The sequence below is a fragment of the Oncorhynchus clarkii genome, chromosome 25 (assembly GCF_045791955.1).
Source record: "Oncorhynchus clarkii lewisi isolate Uvic-CL-2024 chromosome 25, UVic_Ocla_1.0, whole genome shotgun sequence".
NCBI lineage: Eukaryota > Metazoa > Chordata > Actinopteri > Salmoniformes > Salmonidae > Oncorhynchus > Oncorhynchus clarkii.
The window spans coordinates 41,696,510-41,717,430 of record NC_092171.1 but is presented as its reverse complement, the minus strand read 5'-3'; the positions used below and the strand labels follow the sequence as shown (position 1 = coordinate 41,717,430).

The window sequence follows — 20,921 nt, the reverse complement described above, 5'->3', positions numbered from 1 at the left end:
TGTCCCACAAAAAAAGTTCACCGTTATAAGCTAACTTTTTTGCTGAATTTAAGCAACATTCCCAGGCTCAACTTCTAATGGAAAATGTCCGGAAATTTCCAGGAAAGTTTCCGACCCTTTGCGACGCTAATCACGTGTCTCTCTATTATACGCGGGAATAGTCGGGAACAGATTTCTTAATTTCAAATAACTTGGAGCTGACTTCCTGGTGTTTTTACAGGTCTTCTATGTCCAACATTGAAAATTCCACACACAAAAATAAAGTTGGGGGGCCAAATAAAACCAGTTGGGGAACGTCATAACACTTCCTGTACACTTTATAACACTTCCTGTAGACATTATAACACTTCCTGTACACGTTATAACACTTCCTGTACACGTCATAACACTTCCTGTACACGTCATAACACTTCCTGTACACGTCATAACACTTCCTGTACACGTCATAACACTTCCTGTACACATCATAACACTTCCTGTACACGTCATAACACTTCCTGTACACGTCATAACACTTCCTGTAGACGTTATAACACTTCCTGTAGACGTTATAACACTTCCTGTAGACGTCATAGCACTTCCTGTAGACGGTATAACACTTCCTATACACGTTATAACACTTCCTGTACACATTATAACACTTCCTGTACACGTCATAACACTTCCTATACACGTTATTACAATGGATGTACAGTAGAAGGTGAATAAGAGAGCACATCTTACCAACGGATCCAATGGTGAAGTCAAAGCTGAGCTCCGAGGCTAGCTTCTTATTGGACTTCAGTCTTCCCTGGAGGTTAACGATCTTGAGATTTTCTAGAAGAGGAAGAGAATCCTTTAGAATAGTGGGTTGGATAAAAGCAGACATTCACAGTGTATCACAAAAGTGAGTACACCCCTCACATTTCTGTACATATTTGAGTATATCTTTTCATGTGACAACACTGAAGAAATGACACTTTGCTACAATGTAAAGTAGTGAGTGTACAGCTTGTATAATGGCTAATTGGGCCCGATTTGGACATTTTCACTTAGGGGTGTACTCACTTTCGTGGCCAGCGGTTTAGACATGAATGCCTGTGTGTTGAGTTATTTTGAGGGGACAGCAAATTTACACTGTTTTACAAACTGTACACTCACAACTTTAAAGTGTCATTTCTTCAGTGTTGTCACATGAAAATATATACTCAAATATTTACAAAAATGTGAGGGGTGTACTCACTTTTGTGATACACTGTATATGAGCAGGGAAAACTTTTCTCTGGGCAGTGCAGGACAACAGTTAAGACTGGGGGAGGGGGGCAGTGCACTACTTTAAACCAGAGCCCTACGGTGACCAGAAAACTATGGTCTCTGGTCAAGAGTAGTGCACTGCACAGGGAATAGGGGGTACCATTTGGAACACATCTTAGGGGGGCAGTGTAGCCTAGTGGTTAGAGCGTTGGACTAGTAACCGGAAAGTTGCACGTTCAAACCCCCGGGCCGACAAGGTACAAATCTGTCGTTCTGCCCCTGAACAAGGCAGTTAACCCACTGTTCCTAGACCAGTTAACCCACTGTTCCTAGGCCGTCATTGAAAATAAGAATTTTTTCTTAACTGACTTGCCTGGTTAAATAAAAAAAATAAAAAAATCTTGAGTGCAGGTCAAGAGGTCATCATCTCTATGGGTTCAGAGGTCATACTTACTGTCCAGGCACACTAGCAAGGTGTCCCTCTCCAGCTGGGTCACATGGATGGCGTCCATTGCTCGACCAGCTAGGGGAAAGACAAATAGAACGGTCACCGTGGAGATATCCCTCCTGGCATCCAATAGAAACGGTTTGTTTCAATATGCAAATACCAGTGACGGGTCGGTGCCTTTTAGGAGGGAGGGAGGACGATTATTTTCTTAATGAGCATATTGGATGACTTGTTGTTTGTATTCCATTCACCCGGTTCAATGTTAACATGGATAGGTTTCGGCTGGTGTAGCCTACAGTCATTTAGCATAGTCAGATCAGGACCTAACATAAGGATAACTCAAGAGTATGCTATTCTGTTCTTCTGAAATAAGACTACATTTTCACGTTTCTTTAGACCTGTCTAAAATAAATAATGGATTTATTGTGATGGTGTAGACTATATTACATGGATTTATTGTGATGGTGTAGACTATATTACATGGATTTATTGTGATGGTGTAGGTAGACTATATTACATGGATTTATTGTGAAGGTGTAGACTATATTACATGGATTTATTGTGATGGTGTAGACTATATTACATGGATTCATTGTGATGGTGTAGACTATATTACATGGATTTATTGTGATGGTGTAGGTAGACTATATTACATGGATTTATTGTGATGGTGTAGACTATATTACATGGATTTATTGTGATGGTGTAGGTAGACTATATTACATGGATTTATTGTGATGGTGTAGGTAGACTATATTACATGGATTTATTGTGATGGTGTAGACTATATTACATGGATTTATTGTGATGGTGTAGACTATATTACATGGATTTATTGTGATGGTGTAGGTAGACTATATTACATGGATTTATTGTGATGGTGTAGGTAGACTATATTACATGGATTTATTGTGATGGTGTAGACTATATTACATGGATTTATTGTGATGGTGTAGGTAGACTATATTACATGGATTTATTGTGATGGTGTAGACTATATTACATGGATTTATTGTGATGGTGTAGGTAGACTATATTACATGGATTTATTGTGATGGTGTAGGTAGACTATATTACATGGATTTATTGTGATGGTGTAGGTAGACTATATTACATGGATTTATTGTGATGGTGTAGACTATATTACATGGGTTTATTGTGATGGTGTAGACTATATTACATGGATTTATTGTGATGGTGTAGACTATATTACATGGGTTTATTGTGATGGTGTAGACTATATTACATGGATTTATTGTGATGGTGTAGGTAGACTATATTACATGGATTTATTGTGATGGTGTAGACTATATTACATGGGTTTATTGTGATGGTGTAGACTATATTACATGGATTTATTGTGATGGTGTAGACTATATTACATGGATTTATTGTGATGGTGTAGATTATATTACATGGATTCTTTGTGATGGTGTAGACTATATTACATGGATTTATTGTGATGGTGTAGACTATATTACATGGATTTATTGTGATGGTGTAGACTATATTACATGGGTTTATTGTGATGGTGTAGACTATATTACATGGATTTATTGTGATGGTGTAGACTATATTACATGGATTTATTGTGATGGTGTAGGTAGACTATATTACATGGATTTATTGTGATGGTGTAGGTAGACTATATTACATGGATTTATTGTGATGGTGTAGACTATATTACATGGATTTATTGTGATGGTGTAGGTAGACTATATTACATGGATTTATTGTGATGGTGTAGACTATATTACATGGATTTATTGTGATGGTGTAGACTATATTACATGGATTTATTGTGATGGTGTAGACTATATTACATGGATTTATTGTGATGGTGTAGACTATATTACATGGATTTATTGTGATGGTGTAGACTATATTACATGGATTTATTGTGATGGTGTAGACTATATTACATGGATTCATTGTGATGGTGTAGACTATATTACATGGATTCATTGTGATGGTGTAGACTATATTACATGGATTCATTGTGATGGTGTAGACTATATTACATGGATTTATTGTGATGGTGTAGACTATATTACATGGATTCATTGTGATGGTGTAGACTATATTACATGGATTCATTGTGATGGTGTAGACTATATTACATGGATTTATTGTGATGGTGTAGACTATTTACATGGATTTATTGTGATGGTGTAGACTATATTACATGGATTTATTGTGATGGTGTAGACTATATTACATGGATTTATTGTGATGGTGTAGACTATATTACATGGATTTATTGTGATGGTGTAGACTATATTACATGGATTTATTGTGATGGTGTAGACTATATTACATGGATTTATTGTGATGGTGTAGACTATATTACATGGATTTATTGTGATGGTGTAGACTATATTACATGGATTCATTGTGATGGTGTAGACTATATTACATGGATTTATTGTGATGGTGTAGACTATATTACATGGATTTATTGTGATGGTGTAGACTATATTACATGGATTCATTGTGATGGTGTAGACTATATTACATGGATTCATTGTGATGGTGTAGACTATATTACATGGATTCATTGTGATGGTGTAGACTATATTACATGGATTTATTGTGATGGTGTAGACTATATTACATGGATTCATTGTGATGGTGTAGACTATATTACATGGATTTATTGTGGTGTAGACTATATTACATGGATTTATTGTGATGGTGTAGACTATATTACATGGATTTATTGTGATGGTGTAGACTATATTACATGGATTCATTGTGATGGTGTAGACTATATTACATGGATTCATTGTGATGGTGTAGACTATATTACATGGATTTATTGTGATGGTGTAGACTATATTACATGGATTCATTGTGATGGTGTAGACTATATTACATGGATTTATTGTGGTGTAGACTATATTACATGGATTTATTGTGATGGTGTAGACTATATTACATGGATTTATTGTGATGGTGTAGACTATATTACATGGATTCATTGTGATGGTGTAGACTATATTACATGGATTCATTGTGATGGTGTAGACTATATTGCATGGATTTATTGTGATGGTGTAGACTATATTACATGGGTTCATTGTGATGGTGTAGACTATATTACATGGATTTATTGTGATAGTGTAGACTATATTACATGGATTTATTGTGATGGTGTAGACTATATTACATGGATTTATTGTGATGGTGTAGACTATATTACATGGATTTATTGTGATGGTGTAGACTATATTACATGGATTTATTGTGATGGTGTAGACTATATTACATGGATTTATTGTGATGGTGTAGACTATATTACATGGATTTATTGTGATGGTGTAGACTATATTACATGGATTTATTGTGATGGTGTAGACTATATTACATGGATTCATTGTGATGGTGTAGACTATATTACATGGATTCATTGTGATGGTGTAGACTATATTACATGGATTTATTGTGATGGTGTAGACTATATTACATGGATTCATTGTGATGGTGTAGACTATATTACATGGATTTATTGTGGTGTAGACTATATTACATGGATTTATTGTGATGGTGTAGACTATATTACATGGATTTATTGTGATGGTGTAGACTATATTACATGGATTCATTGTGATGGTGTAGACTATATTACATGGATTCATTGTGATGGTGTAGACTATATTACATGGATTTATTGTGATGGTGTAGACTATATTACATGGGTTCATTGTGATGGTGTAGACTATATTACATGGATTTATTGTGATAGTGTAGACTATATTACATGGATTTATTGTGATGGTGTAGACTATATTACATGGATTTATTGTGATGGTGTAGACTATATTACATGGATTTATTGTGATGGTGTAGACTATATTACATGGATTTATTGTGATGGTGTAGACTATATTACATGGATTTATTGTGATGGTGTAGACTATATTACATGGATTTATTGTGATGGTGTAGACTATATTACATGGATTTATTGTGATGGTGTAGACTATATTACATGGATTCATTGTGATGGTGTAGACTATATTACATGGATTTATTGTGGTGTAGACTATATTACATGGATTTATTGTGATGGTGTAGACTATATTACATGGATTTATTGTGATGGTGTAGACTATATTACATGGATTCATTGTGATGGTGTAGACTATATTACATGGATTCATTGTGATGGTGTAGACTATATTACATGGATTTATTGTGATGGTGTAGACTATATTACATGGGTTCATTGTGATGGTGTAGACTATATTACATGGATTTATTGTGATAGTGTAGACTATATTACATGGATTTATTGTGATGGTGTAGACTATATTACATGGATTTATTGTGATGGTGTAGACTATATTACATGGATTTATTGTGATGGTGTAGACTATATTACATGGATTTATTGTGATGGTGTAGACTATATTACATGGATTTATTGTGATGGTGTAGACTATATTACATGGATTTATTGTGATGGTGTAGACTATATTACATGGATTTATTGTGATGGTGTAGACTATATTACATGGATTTATTGTGATGGTGTAGACTATATTACATGGATTCATTGTGATGGTGTAGACTATATTACATGGATTTATTGTGATGGTGTAGACTATATTACATGGATTTATTGTGATGGTGTAGACTATATTACATGGATTCATTGTGATGGTGTAGACTATATTACATGGATTTATTGTGATGGTGTAGACTATATTACATGGATTTATTGTGATGGTGTAGACTATATTACATGGATTTATTGTGATGGTGTAGACTATATTACATGGATTTATTGTGATGGTGTAGACTATATTACATGGATTTATTGTGATGGTGTAGACTATATTACATGGATTTATTGTGATGGTGTAGACTATATTACATGGATTCATTGTGATGGTGTAGACTATATTACATGGATTTATTGTGATGGTGTAGACTATATTACATGGATTTATTGTGATGGTGTAGACTATATTACATGGATTTATTGTGATGGTGTAGACTATATTACATGGATTTATTGTGATGGTGTAGACTATATTACATGGATTTATTGTGATGGTGTAGACTATATTACATGGATTTATTAGACTGTTTAAAATGTTGATGTTCCAAAGGTCAGCATCAGTGGCTTGTAGGCTGTATGGAAGCCAGGAGATGCTAAACGTTAATTAACGGTCAATTACCGTGAGACCGGCAGTTATTTGCTTGACAATCACCGGCTGACAAAATGTCATGACGACCACAGCCCTAGTTGAGGTTGATTGTTTCTCTGTGTAGAGCAGGGGGTAGGCTGGTCCTGGAATGCCGCAGTTCTTGATTTTACTGACCTTGAAGACCAGGTGTGTTAAATTGAATCAACGTCTGACCTGATCAATTAGCTCAGTTGGTCAGGTGTGGTGCCTCGTTGGGGACAACTCCTGCAGGACCTGTGGCTCTCCAGGAACAGGGTTGTGGTGATGTGCGGGTAAGAGTTTTTTTTTACCCCCGACTATACGATGGTGAAAAGCCCCCTGACTATACGACGATGAAAAGCCCCCTGACTATACGACGATGAAAAGCCCCCTGACTATACGACGGTGGAAAGCCCCCCGACTATACGACGGTGGAAAGCCCCCTGACTATACGACGGTGGAAAGCCCCCCGACTATACGACGGTGGAAAGCCCCCTGACTATACGACGGTGGAAAGCCCCCTGACTATACGACGGTGGAAAGCCCCCTGACTATACGACGGTGGAAAGCCCCCTGACTATACGACGGTGGAAAGCCCCCCTGACTATACGACGGTGGAAAGCCCCCTGACTATACGACGATGAAAAGCCCCCCCGACTATACGACGGTGGAAAGCCCCCTGACTATACGACGGTGGAAAGCCCCCCGACTATACGACGGTGGAAAGCCCCCCGACTATACGACGGTGGAAAGCCCCCCGACTATACGACGGTGGAAAGCCCCCCGACTATACGACGGTGGAAAGCCCCCCGACTATACGACGGTGGAAAGCCCCCGGACTATACGACGGTGGAAAGCCCCCTGACTATACGACGGTGGAAAGCCCCCTGACTATACGACGGTGGAAAGCCCCCTGACTATACGACGGTGGAAAGCCCCCTGACTATACGACGGTGGAAAGCCCCCTGACTATACGACGGTGGAAAGCCCCCTGACTATACGACGATGGAAAGCCCCCTGACTATACGACGGTGGAAAGCCCCCTGACTATACGACGGTGGAAAGCCCCGACTATACGACGGTGGAAAGCCCCCTGACTATACGACGGTGGAAAGCCCCCTGACTATACGACGATGGAAAGCCCCCTGACTATACGACGGTGGAAAGCCCCCTGACTATACGACGGTGGAAAGCCCCCTGACTATACGACAATGAAAAGCCCCCTGACTATACGACGATGAAAAGCCCCCTGACTATACGACGATGAAAAGCCCCCTGACTATACGACGGTGGAAAGCCCCCTGACTATACGACGGTGGAAAGCCCCCTGACTATACGACGGTGGAAAGCCCCCTGACTATACGACGATGGAAAGCCCCCTGACTATACGACGGTGGAAAGCCCCCTGACTATACGACGATGGAAAGCCCCCTGACTATACGACGATGGAAAGCCCCCTGACTATACGACGGTGGAAAGCCCCCTGACTATACGACGGTGGAAAGCCCCCTGACTATACGACGGTGGAAAGCCCCCTGACTATACGACGGTGGAAAGCCCCCTGACTATACGACGATGGAAAGCCCCCCGACTATACGACGGTGGAAAGCCCCCCGACTATACGACGGTGGAAAGCCCCCTGACTATACGACGGTGGAAAGCCCCCCGACTATACGACGGTGGAAAGCCCCCTGACTATACGACGATGAAAAGCCCCCTGACTATACGACGATGGAAAGCCCCCTGACTATACGACGGTGGAAAGCCCCCCGACTATACGACGGTGGAAAGCCCCCTGACTATACGACGGTGGAAAGCCCCCCGACTATACGACGGTGGAAAGCCCCCTGACTATACGACGATGAAAAGCCCCCTGACTATACGACGATGGAAAGCCCCCTGACTATACGACGGTGGAAAGCCCCCTGACTATACGACGGTGGAAAGCCCCCTGACTATACGACGATGAAAAGCCCCCTGACTATACGACGGTGGAAAGCCCCCTGGTGAAAATCTGAGGCCCTCACCCGTCCCTAACCCACAAACATAGAAAATACGCCGTCCTGTCAGATGGTTGAATGATTATTTTGACAAGCCTTTTCTAGACAGATAGACATGTTTCTGCTTATGACATCATAAATCAATAGAATGAATGCTTCACTATCGTCGACGTTGCTGAGGTTTTTTTCCTCTTTCATCTCTGCTTCTCTCAGGCAGCAAAGACATTTAGGGACCGGGGAGAAAATGCAACAAAAGAAAAAGCAAACTTTTTGACCGATTATACGGAAATGAAAAGCTGTTAAAACAAACCAACATGCTTTTGATAAGATTTCAGTTTGGCTTGGATGCATATTTTATGGTGGATGAAATTGTAAAAATCAGCTTTTATAATGCAGATAAAGATAGCATTATTCAAAAAACGGTCCCTAACTACAGTTTCATTCTGTCAAGATGCTAAAAGAAATTAAATCACATTTCTCCTCTCCTGTTCCAGAGTAAAAAACAAACATTTGATGGATTATTTCACTACATGAAATGCTTAATTCAGCAGGAGTTAATATTAAGGCTACGTGAGATGTTACAGACCGACAAGTCAGTGTCCAGATTTCAGTCGGGCTACTATTCGGTTTAAACCCATCTCAAACAGTAGCCTACAGTTCCCTTGAAGTTGCATTTTGAAAAATCCCCGTCTTGTTTGTGACTGAAGAATACGTATAGCGCCTCACAATCATCGCGTCATAACACACAGTCGACACTGCTAGTGTCCTCTTTTACAACGTCTCTCTCCCAAACAGTTATGGCCCCTCCTCCTTTCTCTTTTACAACGTCTCTCTCCCAAACAGTTCTGGCCCCGCCTCCTTTCTCTTTTACAACGTCTCTCTCCCAAACAGTTCTGGCCCCTCCTCCTTTCTCTTTTACAACGTCTCTCTCCCAAACAGTTATGGCCCCTCCTCCTTTCTCTTTTACAACGTCTCTCTCCCAAACATTAGACTGTTCTGGCCCCTCCTCCTTTCTCTTTTACAACGTCTCTCTCCCAAACATTAGACTGTTCTGGCCCCTCCTCCTTTCTCTTTTACAACGTCTCTCTCCCAAACATTAGACTGTTCTGGCCCCTCCTCCTTTCTCTTTTACAACGTCTCTCTCCCAAACATTAGACTGTTCTGGCCCCTCCTCCTTTCTCTTTTACAACGTCTCTCTCCCAAACATTAGACTGTTCTGGCCCCGCCTCCTTTCTCTTTATTTTCAACTTTACATTATACGCAGCTTTTCTCTTGAATTAAACTCCCAACGTTGTCATTTTTGCCTCGGTGGATCAACTTAACGGTTTCCTAAAAGCATTTGACAATTGGCGTGTATTGGGCGAGCGTACAGTTAAGCCCTAAAGCATAGGCTATACGCACTAACGCCATACGACTGAAGAAAATAACTCAATGTAGCCTATAGATATGAATGTAGTGTTACTGTGTGTGTGAATTCCTTACTTGATCCCATCTCAGTGAACCAGGAAGAGCAGGAGTTGAGGTTGATGGTCTCAAAGTGAACCACCTGGCCTGGCTCTGTGGCCTGGCTGACAGCGATACACACCATGGGGTATTCCTGCTCTGGAACCACTAACATCTCAAACACCTTCAGAGGGCTGGGTAGGGGGAAGTCAAAGTGCTGAGGGACAGAACACCAGAGAGGAGAGGAGAGGAGAGGAGAGGAGAGGAGAGGAGAGGAGAGAGAGAGATAGAGAGAGAAAGGAAGGAAGGAGAGAGAGAGAGAGAGAAAGGAAGGAGAGAGAGAGAGACAGAGAAAGTAAGCAAGGAGAGAGAGAGAGCAAGGAGAGAGAGAAAGCAAGGAGAGAGAGAGAAAGCAAGGAGAGAGAGAAAGCAAGGAGAGAGAGAGGGAGAGAGAGAGAGAGAGACAGACAGACAGACAGACACAGAAAGAGAGAGAGAGAGAGCAAGGAGAGAGAGAGAGAGAGAGCAAGGAGAGAGAGAGAGAGAAAGCAAGGAGAGAGAGAGAGAGAAAGCAAGGAGAGAGAGAGAGAGAGAAAGCAAGGAGAGAGAGAGAGGGGAGAGAGTGAGGAGAGGGAGAGTGAGAGAGAGAGAGGAGAGAGAGAAGAGAGGAGAGAGAGAGAGGAGAGGGAGAGAGAGAGAGAGGGGAGAGAGTGAGGAGAGGGAGAGAGTGAGGAGAGGGAGAGAGAGAGGAGAGAGAGAGGAGAGAGAAAGGAGAGAGAAAGGAGAGAGAGAGGAGAGAGAAGAGAGAGAGGAGAGAGAGAGGAGAGAGGAGAGAGGGAGAGAAAGCAAAGAGAGAGAGAGAGAGGAGAGAGAGAGAGAGAGAGGAGAGAGAGAGAGAGAGAGGAGAGAGAGAGAGAGAGAGGGATGAGGCTCTGGAAGTAATGCTGAGGAAGTAAAGTGGGTCGTACTAAAGGATGAGATGATTCTTTGTCTGTTTGAAATGTGCCTTGCATCACAATGGTCCATTATCACACAAAACAGGTCCAAGAAAATGTCTGTTTTAACATACATGGTAAACAAGTAAACGATTCATGCTGTTGGATGCAGAAAATATAACATTAAACGAAAAATGTATATGCTTCTTGATTTGTGGTGCTAATCCTCACAGACCATCTAACAGAACCTTTTGTACCCAGTGGGACAAACTAACACTGAACAAAAATATAAACGCAACATAGAACAAATGTAAGATTTTACATTTCATATAAGGAAATAGTCAATTGAAATTGATGAATTAGGTCCTAATCTATGGCTTTCACGTGACTGTGAATACAGATTGGTAACTGATGTACTTAACCCTGTGACTTCTATGCACTTTATGTGGTGGACAGGATTTTATATCAACCGGATATTTTATGTTAGCGTTGAAGTGTTTTTATTTGTACTTGTTGGTCATAGATGCCTTTAAAAAAAGGTAGGGGGTCGTGGATCAGAAAACCAGTCAATCACACCAATCTGGTGTGACCACCATTTGTCTCATGCAGCGTTACACATCTCCTTCACATAGTTTATCAGGCTGTTGATTGTGGCCTGTGGAATGTTGACCCACTCCTCTTCAACGGCTGTGTGAAGTTGCTGGATATTGATGGGAACTGGAACACGCTGTCGTACACGTCGATCCAGAGCATCCCAAACATGCTCAATGATTGACATGTCTGGTGAGTATGCAGGCCATGGAAGAACTGGGACATTTTCAGCTTCCAGGAATTGTCTACAGATCCTTGCGACATGGGGTTGTGCATTATCACGCTGAAACATGATGTGATGGTGGTGGATGAATGGCACGACAATGGGCCTCAGGATCTCCCCATGGTATATGTTCATTCAAATTGCCATCGATAAAATCTAATTGTGTTTGTTGTCCGTAGCGTAGGCCTGCCCATACCATAACCCCATCGCCACCATGGGGCACTCTGTTCACAACGTCAGCAAACCTCTCACATAAACAACTCCACACACGCTGTCTGCCATCTGCCCGGTACAGCTGAAACCGGGATTCGTCCGTGATGAGCACACTTCTCCAACGTGCCAGTGGCCATCAGAGGTGAGCATTTCCCCACTGAAGTCGGTTACAACGCTGAACTGTATTCGGGTCGAGACCCTGGTGAGGACGACGAGCACACAGATGAGCTTCCCTGAGACGGTTCCTGACAGTTTATGCAGCAATTATTTGGTTGTGCAAACACACAGTTTCATCTGCTGTCTGGGTGGCTGTTCTCAGACGATCCCACAGTTTCATCAGCTGTCTGGGTGGCTGTTCTCAGACGATCCCACAGTTTCATCAGCTGTCTGGGTGGCTGTTCTCAGACGATCCCACAGTTTCATCAGCTGTCTGGGTGGCTGGTCTCAGACGATCCCACAGTTTCATCAGCTGTCTGGGTGGCTGTTCTCAGACGATCCCACAGTTTCATCAGCTGTCTGGGTGGCTGTTCTCAGACGATCCCACAGTTTCATCTGCTGTCTGGGTGGCTGTTCTCAGACGATCCCACAGTTTCATCAGCTGTCTGGGTGGCTGGTCTCAGACGATCCCACAGTTTCATCAGCTGTCTGGGTGGCTGGTCTCAGACGATCCCACAGTTTCATCAGCTGTCTGGGTGGCTGGTCTCAGACGATCCCACAGTTTCATCAGCTGTCTGGGTGGCTGGTCTCAGACGATCCCACAGTTTCATCTGCTGTCTGGGTGGCTGTTCTCAGACGATCCCACAGTTTCATCAGCTGTCTGGGTGGCTGGTCTCAGACGATCCCACAGTTTCATCAGCTGTCTGGGTGGCTGGTCTCAGACGATCCCACAGTTTCATCAGCTGTCTGGGTGGCTGGTCTCAGACGATCCCGCAGGTAAAGAAGCCGGATGTGGAGGTCCTGTGCTGGCGTGGTTACACGTGGTCTGCGGTTGTGAGGCCGGAAGAATGTACTGCCAAATTCCCTAAAACGACGTTGGAGGCAGTTTATGGTAGAGAAATTAACATTACATTTGCACGCCCCCTCAAAACTTGATACATATGTGGCTTGGTGTTGTGTGACAAAACTGCACATTTTAGAGTGGCCTTTTATTGTCCCCAGCACAAGGTGCACCTGTGTAATGATCATGCTGTTTAATCAGCTTCTTGATAGACCACACCTGTCAGGTGGATGGATTATCTTGGCAAAGAAGAAATACTCACGAACAGAGATGTAAAACACATTAGTGAGATTCAGAGAAATAAGCTTTTTGTGTGCTTCAGCTCATGAAACCAACAACTTTACATGTTGCGTTTATGTTTTTGATCAGTATAGATAAAGGACTGACCTTGATAAGCATGAACCTCTGCATGGGTTCATACCACTGTAGCAGGATTATCCCAAACTGGAGCGCTCCACACAGGTACTTATGGCCCGTATAGGGGTTCCTCACTGCGAGGGGAAGAGAGAGAAACCCCGGGGAAGAGAGAAACCCAGAGAAAGAGAGAGAAGCCCAGGGGAAGAGAGAGAAGCCCAGGGGAAGAGAGAGAAGCCCAGGGGAAGAGAGAGAAGCCCAGGGGAAGAGAGAGAAGCCCAGGGGAAGAGAGAGAAACCCAGGGGAAGAGAGAGAAGCCCAGGGGAAGAGAGAGAAGCCCAGGGGAAGAGAGAGAAACCCAGAGAAAGAGAGAGTAACCCAGGGGAAGAGAGAGAAACCCAGAGAAAGAGAGAGAAACACAGAGAAAGAGAGAGAAACCCAGAGAAAGAGAGAGAAACCCAGAGGAAGAGAGAGAAACCCAGGGGAAGAGAGAGAAGCCCAGGGGAAGAGAGAGAAGCCCAGGGGAAGAGAGATAAGCCCAGGGGAAGAGAGATAAGCCCAGGGGAAGAGAGAGAAGCCCAGGGGAAGAGAGATAAGCCCAGGGGAAGAGAGAGAAGCCCAGGGGAAGAGAGAGAAGCCCAGGGGAAGAGAGAGAAGCCCAGGGGAAGAGAGAGAAGCCCAGGGGAAGAGAGAGAAGCCCAGGGGAAGAGAGAGAAGCCCAGGGGAAGAGAGAGAAGCCCAGGGGAAGAGAGAAAAGCCCAGGGGAAGAGAGAAAAGCCCAGAAGAAGAGAGAAAAACCCAGGGGAAGAGAGAGGAGGTTGAGGTAAATCAAAGCATGGGACTTGATATTTGCTCTGTCCAGGACCATGGGGGATGTGGAACTCACCAATGCAACACTTGTGACAGCCCTTTGTGTCAGGGATCTTCGTTGTCAAGGCAAACCTCCTGCAGAGAGAAAACTGTCAGCCTGAACCAACACCGTCAGTCATACAGCCTGAACCAACACACAGTCAGTCATACAGCCTGAACCAACACACAGTCATACAGCCTGAACCAACACACACAGTCATACAGCCTGAACCAACACACAGTCAGTCATACAGCCTGAACCAACACACACAGTCAGTCATACAGCCTGAACAACACACACAGTCAGTCATACAGCCTGAACCAACACACACCGTCAGTCATACAGCCTGAACCAACACAGTCAGTCATACAGCCTGAACCAACACAGTCAGTCATACAGCCTGAACCAACACACACAGTCATACAGCCTGAACCAACACAGTCAGTCATACAGCCTGAACCAACACAGTCAGTCATACAGCCTGAACCAACACAGTCAGTCATACAGCCTGAACCAACACACACAGTCATACAGCCTGAACCAACACACCCAGTCAGTCATACAGCCTGAACCAACACACACAGTCAGTCATACAGCCTGAACCAACACACAGTCAGTCATACAGCCTGAACCAACACACAGTCAGTCATACAGCCTGAACCAACACCGTCAGTCATACAGCCTGAACCAACACAGTCAGTCATACAGCCTGAACCAACACACAGTCATACAGCCTGAACCAACACACACAGTCAGTCATACAGCCTGAACCAACACACAGTCAGTCATACAGCCTGAACCAACACACACAGTCAGTCATACAGCCTGAACCAACACACACAGTCAGTCATACAGCCTGAACCAACACAGTCAGTCATACAGCCTGAACCAACACACAGTCAGTCATACAGCATGAACAACACACACAGTCAGTCATACAGCCTGAACCAACACACACAGTCAGTCATACAGCCTGAGCCAACACACACAGTCAGTCATACAGCCTGAACCAACACACAGTCAGTCATACAGCCTGAACCAACACACAGTCATACAGCCTGAACCAACACACAGTCATACAGCCTGCACCAACACACAGTCATACAGCCTGAACCAACACACAGTCATACAGCCTGAACCAACACACAGTCATACAGCCTGAACCAACACACAGTCATACAGCCTGAACCAACACACAGTCATACAGCCTGAACCAACACACAGTCATACAGCCTGAACCAACACACAGTCATACAGTCTGAACCAACACACAGTCATACAGCCTGAACCAACACACAGTCATACAGCCTGGGTCCTGCAGGCCGCACCGTAGCAAAATGTTTTGAAACTGAAGTTTCTTATTGGACAAGTTCAGATCGTACAGGGCCTTGCAAAAGTATTCAGCCCCTTTGGCGGTTTCCCATTTTGTTGCAAAAGACCAAAGATAACCCTGAAGGACCTGCAAAGCTCCACAGTGGAGTGTCTGCACATAGGACCACTAAGACGTACACTCCACAAAGTTGGGCTTTACGGAAGAGTGTCCAAAAAAAGCCATTGCTAAAAGAAAAAAATAAGCAAACACATTTGGTGTTTGCCAAAAGGCATGTGGGAGACTCCCCAAACATATGGAAGAAGGTACTCTGGTCAGATGAGACTAAAATTTAGCTTTTTGTCTATCAAGGAAAACACCATGTCTGGCGCAAACCCAACACCTCTCATCACCCCGAGAACACCATCCATACAGTGAAGCGTGGTGGCAGCATCATGCTGTGGAGATGTTTTTCATCAGCAGGGACTGGGAAACTGGTCAGAATTGAAAGAATGATGATTGGCTCTAAATACAGGGACATTTTTGAGGGAAACTTGTTTCAGTCTTACAGAGATTTGAGACTGGGACGAAGGTTCACCTTCCAGCAGGACAATGACCCTAAGCATACTGCCAAAGCAACACTTGAGTGGTTTAAGGGGAAACATTTAAATGTCTTGGAATGTCTAGTCAAAGCCCGGACTTCAATCCAATTGAGAATCTGTGGTATAACTTAAAGATTGCTGCACACCAGCGGAAACCATCCAACTGGTGAGCTGGAGCAGTTTTGCCTTGAAGAATGGGCAAACATCCCAGTGGCTAGATGTGCCAAGATTATAGAGACATACCCCAAGAGACTTGCAGCTGTAATTTCTGCAAAAGGTGTCTCTACAAAGTATTGACTTTGGGGAGGTGAATAGTTATGCATGCTCAAGTTCAGTTTTTTTTAATACTTATTTCGCATCTTCAAAGTGGTAGGCATGTTAGGTAAATCAAATGATACAAACCCCTCAAAAAAATCTATTTTAATTCCATGTTGTAAGGCAACAAAAGAGGAAAAATGCCAAGGGGGGTGAATAGTTTCGCAAGCCACTATATCCCTCCATTTCTCTCCGTTTCATGCCTACTGAACACGACACAGTCATATACAGTCATATAGTGTCAACACAGCCTATGTTGAGGACAATAGAATAGACCCCTGTGTCTCTCACTTGGGTGAGATCTTGTATGGGAAGCAGCGTGTGTGTGTGTGTGTGTGTGTGTCACCTTGGTAACATCTTGTCTGGGAAGCGGTGTGTGTGGAACTGAGAGGCCAGGCCAGGCTTCTTCAGCTGCTCAAACAGCCCAATCAGGTTGTGTGAGTAGAGCTGGAAGGTCTTCCCTGTGAGCACATAATCAAACATAATCACATTATAGGAAAAACAGGGATGTGTTGCACCCTATTCCCTATATAGGGCACTACTGTTGACCGGGGGGGGGGAGAAGTGCACTGTATAGAGAATAGAATGTAATTTGGGACGTAGACATGACATTGTTTCTGGGGGTCACATCTCTTACAGTGGTCATGACATCTCCCCAAAACATTCCTGTATAGTTAAACAGACAAACGACAACACAGAGATAGATTGAAGGACTAAGGAAACTAGATCAAAAGAGGATACATGGCAGAAACACTTGGTATTATTATTATTATTATTATTATTATTATTATTATTAGTGTAGATGTATTCACCATCAACATCAATTTGGTTTTAAGGAGCTGATCTCAGATGAACTTTTATCTGAACATACAGGCATGTGGCTGCGATGGAGTTAGCTTGATGTTGAAAAGGGTAAGGGGGGTAAGGAGGGTCATTTTAACCCAAATTCCCTCGGTTTTCTAGAAATCCCGGTTGGAGAATTCCTGGATTTCCTGCTTATTCCATACTGATTCCAGGAATATTCTAACTGGGATTTCTTGGGGAAAAACCCAGGAATTTTGGGACAGTAACCAAAAGGATGCAACCCTGGATGAGGGGTGATGATGACTGCGATGATGATGATTTGTGAATGTGATGATTACCTTCTGATGAAGCCGGTTAGTAGAATACCAAATCAAGCCAGACCAGAGGAAGAGGAGGAGGATGAGGAAGAGGGACAGAGCCCAAGAGGAAGAGAAGAAAGAAACCAGAGATTAGATATTCTCTGAGCCGGGGCATAGGGTCTACTCTTCAGTAGGAACGACGCTACACATCACACTGAACTTGACCTAGGCTACATCCCAACTCTCTCTCCTGCCTCCTAAAGTGGGTCTACTCTTCAGTAGGAACGACGCTACACATCACACTGAACTTGACCTAGGCTACATCCCAACTCTCTCTCCTGCCTCCTAAAGTGGGTCTACTCTTCAGTAGGAACGACGCTACACATCACACTGAACTATACCTAGGCTACATCCCAACTCTCTCTCTCTCCTGCCTCCTAAAGTGGGTCTACTCTTCAGTAGGAACGACGCTACACATCACACTGAACTTGACCTAGGCTACATCCCAACTCTCTCTCTCTCCTGCCTCCTAAAGTGGGTCTACTCTTCAGTAGGAACGACGCTACACATCACACTGAACTTGACCTAGGCTACATCCCAACTCTCTCTCCTGCCTCCTAAAGTGGGTCTACTCTTCAGTAGGAACGACGCTACACATCACACTGAACTTGACCTAGGCTACATCCCAACTCTCTCTCCTGCCTCCTAAAGTGGGTCTACTCTTCAGTAGGAACGACGCTACACATCACACTGAACTATACCTAGGCTACATCCCAACTCTCTCTCTCTCCTGCCTCCTAAAGTGGGTCTACTCTTCAGTAGGAACGACGCTACACATCACACTGAACTTGACCTAGGCTACATCCCAACTCTCTCTCTCCTGCCTCCTAAAGTGGGTCTACTCTTCAGTAGGAACGACGCTACACATCACACTGAACTATACCTAGGCTACATCCCAACTCTCTCTCTCCTGCCTCCTAAAGTGGGTCTACTCTTCAGTAGGAACGACGCTACACATCACACTGAACTATACCTAGGCTACATCCCAACTCTCTCTCCTGCCTCCTAAAGTGGGTCTACTCTTCAGTAGGAACGACGCTACACATCACACTGAACTTGACCTAGGCTACATCCCAACTCTCTCTCTCTCGTGCCTCCTAAAGTGGGTCTACTCTTCAGTAGGAACGACGCTACACATCACACTGAACTATACCTAGGCTACATCCCAACTCTCTCTCTCCTGCCTCCTAAAGTGTGCACTTGTTCACTTCCTTTCACCGATTTCAAATGAAATGACTGGAATAAGAAACATGTTAAAAGCTCTGAGGAAAGTCGTGAGGCCCGATATGTGAAACTTAATAAAGAGCAGTGTTACTACCAGTCATTTTCTCTCTCTCATTTTATTCAACTGTTACCAGTCATTTTCTCTCTCTCATTTTATTCAACTGTTACCAGTCATTTTCTCTCTCTCATTTTATTCAACTGTTACCAGTCATTTTCTCTCTCTCATTTTATTCAACTGTTACCAGTCATTTTCTCTCTCTCATTTTATTCAACTGTTACCAGTCATTTTCTCTCTCTCATTTTATTCAACTGTTACCAGTCATTTTCTCTCTCTCATTTTATTCAACTGTTACCAGTCATTTTCTCTCTCTCATTTTATTCAACTGTTACCAGTCATTTTCTCTCTCTCATTTTATTCAACTGTTACCAGTCATTTTCTCTCTCTCATTTTATTCAACTGTTACCAGTCATTTTCTCTCTCTCATTTTATTCAACTGTTACCAGTCATTTTCTCTCTCTCATTTTATTCAACTGTTACCAGTCATTTTCTCTCTCTCATTTTATTCAACTGCTACCAGTCATTTTCTCTCTCTCATTTTATTCAACTGCTACCAGTCATTTTCTCTCTCTCATTTTATTCAACTGTTACCAGTCATTTTCTCTCTCTCATTTTATTCAACTGTTACCAGTCATTTTCTCTCTCTCATTTTATTCAACTGTTACCAGTCATTTTCTCTCTCTCATTTTATTCAACTGTTACCAGTCATTTTCTCTCTCTCATTTTATTCAACTGTTACCAGTCATTTTCTCTCTCTCATTTTATTCAACTGTTACCAGTCATTTTCTCTCTCTCATTTTATTCAACTGTTACCAGTCATTTTCTCTCTCTCATTTTATTCAACTGTTACCAGTCATTTTCTCTCTCTCATTTTATTCAACTGTTACCAGTCATTTTCTCTCTCTCATTTTATTCAACTGTTACCAGTCATTTTCTCTCTCTCATTTTATTCAACTGTTACCAGTCATTTTCTCTCTCTCATTTTATTCAACTGTTACCAGTCATTTTCTCTCTCTCATTTTATTCAACTGTTACCAGTCATTTTCTCTCTCTCATTTTATTCAACTGCTACCAGTCATTTTCTCTCTCTCATTTTATTCAACTGCTACCAGTCATTTTCTCTCTCTCATTTTATTCAACTGTTACCAGTCATTTTCTCTCTCTCATTTTATTCAACTGTTACCAGTCATTTTCTCTCTCTCATTTTATTCAACTGTTACCAGTCATTTTCTCTCTCTCATTTTATTCAACTGTTACCAGTCATTTTCTCTCTCTCATTTTATTCAACTGTTACCAGTCATTTTCTCTCTCTCATTTTATTCAACTGTTACCAGTCATTTTCTCTCTCTCATTTTATTCAACTGTTACCAGTCATTTTCTCTCTCTCATTTTATTCAACTGTTACCAGTCATTTTCTCTCTCTCATTTTATTCAACTGTTACCAGTCATTTTCTCTCTCTCATTTTATTCAACTGTTACCAGGCACCTGCAACAAAGATCGCTGAGACGTGCGAATGCCTTGTGAATAAGAAATAGGGTAGAAACTCTCATTAGCCCATGACCTCCACCAACCAAACGCTTTTAGATTTATTTTTTTTTTGGGGGGGGGGGGGGGGAGTAGCGATCGAGTGTACACTTCAGGAGAAAGTATTGGGGACGTACTCCAAGTATTAAATTCCAATAAGTTAGAAATGTTTACTTTCACTTTATTACAACAGAGAAATTCAACAACCAAGTGGTTAAAACCCAGATATACTGTATTTTTTTTAACCTTAATTAAACCAGGAAG

The 20,921-nt window shown here is 42.5% G+C and overlaps 1 protein-coding gene across 1 annotated transcript in view; it reads right to left on the bottom strand.

Annotated features, from left to right (window-relative positions):
• LOC139383836 (mitogen-activated protein kinase kinase kinase kinase 5-like) overlaps positions 1-20,921 on the bottom strand; it is a 151,613-nt gene that overhangs the window by 19,440 nt on the left and 111,252 nt on the right. The window contains exons 26-31 of the mRNA XM_071128413.1: positions 17,034-17,148; positions 14,498-14,556; positions 13,645-13,748; positions 10,338-10,515; positions 1,688-1,756; positions 724-816 (exon numbers count right to left, since the gene is read on the bottom strand). Coding sequence (XP_070984514.1) covers positions 724-816; positions 1,688-1,756; positions 10,338-10,515; positions 13,645-13,748; positions 14,498-14,556; positions 17,034-17,148 — 618 coding nt within the window. The remainder of the gene's footprint in view (positions 1-723; positions 817-1,687; positions 1,757-10,337; positions 10,516-13,644; positions 13,749-14,497; positions 14,557-17,033; positions 17,149-20,921) is intronic.